The sequence below is a fragment of the Macrotis lagotis genome, chromosome 6 (assembly GCF_037893015.1).
Source record: "Macrotis lagotis isolate mMagLag1 chromosome 6, bilby.v1.9.chrom.fasta, whole genome shotgun sequence".
Lineage (NCBI taxonomy): Eukaryota > Metazoa > Chordata > Mammalia > Peramelemorphia > Peramelidae > Macrotis > Macrotis lagotis.
In genome coordinates this window covers 61,798,083-61,806,247 of record NC_133663.1, presented here as the reverse complement: position 1 = coordinate 61,806,247, position 8,165 = coordinate 61,798,083, and the positions used below count along the sequence as shown (strand labels likewise).

At 31.8% G+C, this 8,165-nt stretch overlaps 1 protein-coding gene across 2 annotated transcripts in view; it reads right to left on the bottom strand.

Moving 5' to 3' along the window:
- Positions 1-2,917: 2,917 nt before the first annotated feature.
- Positions 2,918-8,165, bottom strand: part of CUL3 (cullin 3) — a 110,718-nt gene continuing 105,470 nt past the window's right edge. For both annotated transcript variants that reach the window (XM_074191260.1, XM_074191259.1), the window contains 3 exons: positions 5,842-6,028; positions 4,272-4,417; positions 2,918-3,389 (listed from right to left, as the gene is read on the bottom strand). In XM_074191260.1, coding sequence (XP_074047361.1) covers positions 3,258-3,389; positions 4,272-4,417; positions 5,842-6,028 — 465 coding nt within the window. In that variant the 3' untranslated portion in view covers positions 2,918-3,257. The remainder of the gene's footprint in view (positions 3,390-4,271; positions 4,418-5,841; positions 6,029-8,165) is intronic.

Genomic DNA, 8,165 nt, shown 5'->3' with positions numbered 1-8,165 from the left:
CTCAAAAACAAGTCAACATGCTTTTAATCAGTGTCAGTTATAATTCAAGATTATTTCTATAATTAAGACAGAAATAACTTTACTAAATAATTTCACTATCATTTGAATAATTTCAAATGTTTTATAACATATCTACGTATTAACAGGCAATAAATACTTGTTGACTGGTTGAAAAGAAAACTTGTTTTGATTTGGAATACATTTAGCATAGGATTGAGAAAACTCAGTAATCATTTAAGATTACTTCTGAAAATTTATAGTATCAAATTTAAATAAAGGTATTAGAAATTTATTGGGAAATCCAAATACTAATAATTTAATACTTATTCTTACTTCAGATATCTGTTAAACACAAATGCAGTTTTGAATTGTTAGTAGGAGTATGTTAAATGCACTAAGTACATTTTATGGGTAGATAGTCCATTTTCTGAGTTCTATTGCTTACTAAATTTTAACTACAGAAAATTTACAATCTCTAGTAATGCGGTCACAATTTTCTCATCCATAAAATGGAATGGGGATTTGATTAGAAAGCCCTAAGTACCCCTCCAGCTTTTAAATCCTCTGAACCAATATGTAATTCAAAAGAAATACAATATGATGTAAAGATACACTATGAGAGAAAATTCGAGGATGTAAATTTCTATTGTTAAAGCATTCTTGACTCAAATCTATTTGCATTCTTCATGTAAACAGTCATATTTATCCAAATGAATGGCTCACTGGGAAGGCCATATTTAATTTTTAAAGCCAGAACATTAAGAAAAAAACAAAATGAATACAATCTATAAATCTGTGGGAAGAAGTAATGGTAAATTAAGATATAATTAGATAAATTTTACTTTGTAAAAGAGCCAAACGCTTTCCAGGCAACATTCAGTTATTTATATACTGTAGTTAATTTTTATGCAGCATCAAATAGCATCCACAAAACTAAGTAATTTTCTCTGACAATCTATGTCAAAATGCTTCATACATTTGCTGTTAAGAAATGTGTTTCTGAGAAATGCAGACTTTACAAAGACTACATGTGACAGAGAAGGAAACAATTACACTTTCTAAATATTTACTTCCACTTCAATACAAAAGTGAATGTAATTTTGATTTTACTTTATCTTTAACATTAAATGGCACTAAATTTTTTTAAAGAAAAAAATTTATGAGCACTCCATTAGTAGAATATTTTAGACACTTCTTCCATTACAAATATCTCCTCTTCCCTTTCACACTCTCAACTTTAAAAGAAATCTTTTGTGCCTTATGAATAAAAGCACACACAACACCAATATAATCTATATATGTATTACCTGAACTTAATTATACAGAGATATTTAATTAGGAGGGGGAATTAAAAAATGAAAGCCAAAAAAAAAATGAAAAAACTCAATAACTCTTCATAAAATTTAACAACCTGTAATTAAAATTTCATTTGGCCATAGAAAACTTCTCACTTTTCATATATAATCCACATTTCAATGCTTAAGGTGGGATGAGAAAAGACAAACCTGAGAATGATGCTGATAAATTTTGTAACTTCTCTTGTATTTCAAAATGGAAAAAAAGGTAAAAATATTAAAATGATCATAATGTAAGATTATGAATAAGCTGAAAAAATAAATCCAACATAAACACATTTGCCAATCTAGAAGGAAAAATTATTGCCCAAGACGCATGGGAAAAACTACGTGGAATTTTTAATCCAGAGTAAAATTCAACTGCTTTAACTTGACCATGACATTGAAGAAAAACCACCTTCTGAGACACACATTCTAATAAAATTATCAATAGTACTCACAATCAACCAAGTGTCAGTTATTCAATTCAAACTTATTAGTCACAACCTACTTTACCACCCAACAGGCATCTATAAGTGTTTTGTCCCAATTACATTTTTGAAACATTGACTTAGGAAAACAAAATCAAACCAAAATTAAATAAACCCAAAGATAAAAATATTTTGATGCTAAAATAAAGAAAAATACAGTCCTTGGGAGATGCCTGGTCAAAAACATCTGTGAATGTTTGGAAATACAGAAAAACTGAAGTATATCTTCAGTACAAAGCACATTTTTGAAAAAGTAAAACTGATTCTGTGGAACAAATTTTTGTCCACAAATCACCAGCTTTAAAAAATATTGCTTTATCACACTCCCAAAAATAAAATTTGGCTGTAAGAATTGAAGATCTCATTAAAAGATTAAAGTAACCATATTTATTGCATCTTCAGATTGTATTTGAAAACAGTAAGTTAATAGTGCACAACAGACTTCACTTTTTTCTCCCAAAGTATTTAAGTTGGAGGAACTTTATGGTTGCAAAAAAACCAAAGACAGTAATACCAAAGTGTAGACTGGTGTGCTTTTCAAAGGGGCTGAAATAATCATCTGCCACCTTTGTGCTCTGACATATTTGAATTAGTGGGTATGTGAACACTAAATCCATTTATTTTGAATTTGTCTACAATAAATGAAATAAAAACACCGCCCTGTACAATCCACTATCAGCAGTGAGTACAACAGCAAAAAAATTATTATACAATTTATACATACTAAAATATTTTCCTTTTTTTACTGCTAAAATAATGCAGAACAAAAAATTAATATAAGGACTTAATTTGGAAGAATTCAAATTAAAACAGGAAAAAGCCAATTAAGACAGAAACAAAGATTCATGGTCGTGAGGCTAGAGATTAGTAAGTGCAATTTGAGTAGTGAAACATGCTAAAATTGTATCCTTGGATTTTTGACTATTTACCAAATCCTTAAATTAAACATGACTCAAGAAATGTTGGAAGTAGACCAATATAATCGGGAATTGTCATTTCTTTTATCTTTCTGTTACCCAACTTATACAATGCGCAAAGTGCTAAGCAACACTACAAAAACACATTTACATCAACACTGAAGACCTGGGAAAATGAAATTCCAACAATTTTATTTTTTAATGAGCTGTATTTTCTAAATTTTTGTTTTATTTTTTCCTGTTTTCATACAGTATTGAAAACAAAACGCGGCACATTCACATTTTCCCGAGGAACTGTAAAGATGATCTCTACAGGGATAACGTTGAAAAGCCTGAAGCTCAATCAAGTGATGTTGAAAACTCTCAAAGGGAGTAAAGGCTTGATCTGAATGGTATAGAACACGTACTGCAATTTAATAGAAGAGATGGTCGTCTTAATATTTAATGATTTAAAAGAACTTCCCAGTTCATGCGAAGAGTATAGTCCAAGAATAAATCAATTTTCTGAACGCATTTTATGCTACGTAAGTGTATACTTTGCGATCCTCAGGTGTTCGTGCCAAATATTCTCTCTCAATAAGTCCTTCAATACGTTTTTTAATAACAACTGGACTTGGTAAGAATCGGGCCTTCAGCTGTTGAGTTACCTAAGGGAGAAAAAAAAGATGAATCTTTAATTTTCTAACAGAAAAACAATCACTGAAAAAGCAGTACTATAAATGTAAAAACTTTGTTTTGAATAGGAAGATCTATGAATGCTTTGACCTTAGAAATTATAGGCTAAATCATTCTTATAAAGTCATTTGGAAATTGAAACTGTTTGTCAAGGTTGATAATATTTTGATGTTAAGTTCAGAGTTTTGCTGAAATAGAAAACTGGACATAATCAGAATGCCAGATAATTTTAGACTAGAATGTTATGAGCTGAGTGATTGCTAGAGATACTGTTGTCTACTCTGGTCAAATCTTGTATAAGAAGAAATGAAGTAAAAATAAAAAGAAAGATTCAAAGCCTATTATGTATCAAAATTATGGTCCTGGTGTTAAATACTAAAATAAAAATTCAAATTCCTAGATGATTGCATTACTAATCGCTAGAAGTGCTAAGTCAAATGATAACTAACTGGGTTCTTTGTAAAGAAAATTGAGAATCATGTCTGGGAGGCTCTAATGGTGCAAACCTGAAGGTACTATGGTTATTAAAACTTTTACTACTAAACTCAAAAAAAAATTTTTTGCATCCCAGCAAACCATTAAGGTAAGGTCATATCATATTAAATTTTCTAAAGTAAATTTTACCATAAATACTATTTTCATTACATATAAATGTGAATTGCTAAAGTTTGTTTTTTGAAACAATCTGTCCTTGCATAATGATATAAAAATCTATAGATCTTGACATCTTGGCTACTACATGGCTAATGTAAAGTTTGCATTTGTTTATTGACAATTTGTATATGTCTTAAATTTTATATAAAAATATAATTACTTTAATAAGCTCCCCTGTTTGTTTAGGCTCTTAATCTTACCTCTGCTACTAGCACATTGTGCTGCATCTTCTTTCTAGATTTCATTATCCGTACTATAGCAGCCTCTATCTCATGCTTTCTGTCATCATCTACTTTCTGCCTTGTTTCTTTTCTTTCTGGGTCTGATTCCCCTTGTTTGGCAGCAACTAGAAGAGTAATAAAACAAGTTATGTAAATAAAATATTTTGATACTCAAAATAAACACAATGCATTTCTTGTTTGTTAGTTTTTGTTTTGGCAAGGTAATGGGGTTAAGTGACTTGCCCAAGGTCACATAACTAGGTAATTGCAATTAATAAGCGTCTGAGGTCAAATTTGAATTCAGGTTCTCCTGACTCCAGGGTTGATGCTCTACGGGGCCACCTAACTGCCCCTAATGCCTATCATTCATTGACAATGTCCACTCCACTCTCAATCTATGAATATACACAAAGAGGTAAATTCAAGTGAGAATTTTAAGAAATGTGCCAATATTTGAACAATATATTTATAAATATCCACAATTAATAAAATCACTATGTATAATTTGTTTACATTAAACCCTACTTTAACTAATATTACATTCTTCAGTCATTATAAATGAAATTTTTTAAGACCATATTTTATAGATGACAAAAAAAGAGAAGAAATAAGGTTTCATGTTACTTTTTTTCCTTTTTCTAAACATGGTATTCTTTTTAAAAGGAAAATAAAAAAATATAGTAATTTCTGGATATTTTAATACTGAAATTTTTTCAGGGCAACAAGATTAGCTGCAGGTTCAATTTTTATTTTCATAATATTGTTAAATTGTTTTGGAAGCAAACTTAAATTGCCCACATCATCTCAGTGTGTTGTGCTTACAGGGCTATTTTTTTTTTAACCTTACTCGTCTAATTTAAAATGTGGCAAAGGACTCTTAAAAACTGAGAAAGGGAAGGAGCATGTTTCCAAGATGGTATTAGTTAAAATTATTACTGAATTGTTAGTCGAAGGAACTACACATACACTTTTAACTTTCATAGCTGTGAACTCCTAGAATTCTTTTTTTCAAACTTCTTACAATTTCCCATGTTAAGTTGTGAATTGTGAAGTAGTTTTAAATTATTTATGCAAATGATAAAATATCTAAACACCAAATTTCTCTTACACATACACATGTGTGCACAATATATATATAATCTGACACATATGGTGCACAATTCTGAAAAATGAGAGATTTCATAACAAAGGATTCTGATTTATGAAAATGAGCATTTTGATACCCAATTGAAGTCTCAGAAATGTTTCTATTCTGTGTTTTTAATGAGGATAATCTTTTCCTGTTCATCTTCTCTAGCTCATGTGAGCAGTTCTGAAAATCGACCTTTAATAAGAGATGTTAGGGTGCTATCTAGGTGGTAGAGGATGGAGTACCAGGCCTGGAGTCAGGAGGACCCAAGTTCAAATATGGTCTCAGATACTTAATAACTAGATATCTGTGTGACCTTGGGCATGTCACTTAACCTCAATGCCTTGCAAAAAACTCCAAAACAGAACACGCTAGCCCTCCATGATGCTTTAGTTAATGCTGACAAACAATTCCTGATACCTGTCTGAATCTTGACTCTGTGCAGCTTGGAGGTGAACTGATCATTAACCGTAAATATGTGACCATTTTCTATTTCCTTTGACTTCGGCTCTTTGGTGAGAACCCGCTGGGTCGGTTTACCGCATGCCAGGGACTGCAGGGCTCTAACAAGTTCTCTTTCAGGGATATCCGTCTCTTGTTGAATTTCCTGAAAATTCATCAGATCAATACAGTTAGATTTAAAAAAAAATAAAAGATTCAATCAAGTTAGGTAAGTAGAAAACAGAATGATCAAGAAGTCAAGGAGAATTTTACTAAGTGAATAATTTCTAAAAATGCCATCTCTACAGAGATCATCCTATAATAAGAACTTCAGCAGGCCAGCAAACTGGAGCAAGGACCAAGAACATGTTAAAAATAAATTTTTAATATTTAAAAAGAAAGCAATTAACATGAAAATGTTTTCAAATGATTTCACATACATAATTGATATATTGTTTGCTCTCTCAGTGGAGGGGGGAGGGTGTGGAAAAGAACTTGGAACTTAAAATTTAAGAAGAAACGAATACAAAAATAAATAATTGTTAAATAATAAAAGAAATTCCATTGTTTTCAAGTGTTTTCAATAACTAGGTTAATACAGTATATGCAAGTAAGGGTTGTTTAGGAAGGATGAAATGTGATGGTCATAACTTATTAACAAATATTTTAACAAAACTTTTGTTGAGAGATTAAAAATATTTCCTCTGGATATGCTGATACTATCTAGTCATTGCCCAACTAAAAATCACCACAAATATTAAATCAGTAAATCAAATTTTTTTTAAGGTTTTTGCAAGGCAACGGGGTTAAGTGGCTTGCCCAAGGCCACACAGCTAGGTAATTATTAAGAGTCTGAGACCAGATTTGAACCCAGGTACTCCTGACTACAGGGCCAATGCTCTATCCACTATGCCACCTAGCCACCCCTAAAAAGTCAAAATTAATACAATTTATGGTACACATTTAGAACATGAAAAAATTAAGGCATGATTGGCAAATAACACTGATCAAGAGTTAAAAATCACAGGAAAAATAAGTGTTAGTTGTATAATGCTTAAAAAAAGTCTTTAGGATAAATGCAATATCTCCCCCCACCCACTCCCAACATTCTAATTAGTCTAATTCCATTCTGCAGAAGCAATGTGAAAGGGAAATTTACATTCTAATTAGTCTAATTCCATTCTGCAGAAGCAATGTGAAAGGGAAATTTTTTGACTTACTTTACACTTTCAGCACCTAAATACTATTCTCATGATTATCATGATGATCCGGAGCAAACATCTAACAAAATGAGGTTGGTACCTTTGGTCGTGCTTCACTGTTTAAGGAAGCCTGTTCTTTCTCAAGGGTCCAGTTTATCATTATCAGACAAACATTCCTAAAGAAAAGGCAAGGGAGCAGCTCAGGAGTGGTCTCAACTCCTGCCACCATCTCACAGCCCTGCACCAAGTGGACCTAGAAACAGAAGCGCCTACCTCTGGGACAGATCATCTGAATCACTTCCTGGAGGCCAAGAAAGTGTTAAGATTAACTTTTTATATAAACTCTTGGTTTCTCTTAATATTGGTAAGTAATGATTCAAAGCACTGTGGTCAACATCAATGAATCAACAATAGTTTTATTCTTAGCCATATCTTTCAGCTTTATTTCTTCATTACCCTTGTTGATGCTTTTAAATTTTTTGCAAACTGAAAAAGTGTTGGGAAATAACAGATTTTGCTCCACACTTCAGAAGATGGTAAACATAAATTTTCTAATTTATCATTTAGTCTAGGAGAGATAATCATTGAAGTCCTTTATTTATGATGATTAAGTTGAATAAATCAAATTTAAACAAGTGAAAACTTCAATTACATCAAAACATCTTTTAAATTGTCCCTAAAATACTGATGTTTTATGTGAGAGTAAAATTTTTACCATAATATGATCTTCAACTATCACAGTATCCAATTAATAAATTCTGTATAATAATGAACACACTGAAAATATAAAATAAATCAGTGACTACTTAATGGGATCTCTTCTCTACATAAGTTGTTCCAACTCATTCTAAACATGAAGGCAGCATGACCGAGTCCTGAGACTTGGCAATTCAGGCTGGTGAGAGAGGAATCTAAAAACCTGGGGCACATTTCTGCCTCTGCTGTTGACTCAACTTGGCATGATGACAAGGCCATTCATCCCTGTCAAAGTGAATAGGGTGGAGCAGGTTCTTCTCTAAGACTCTCGGGGCTTCTGGAAGGGGGTTCTAGTCCTATCTGATATCTAAGACCTCTGGAGACAATTTAACCTCCACTCCAGCC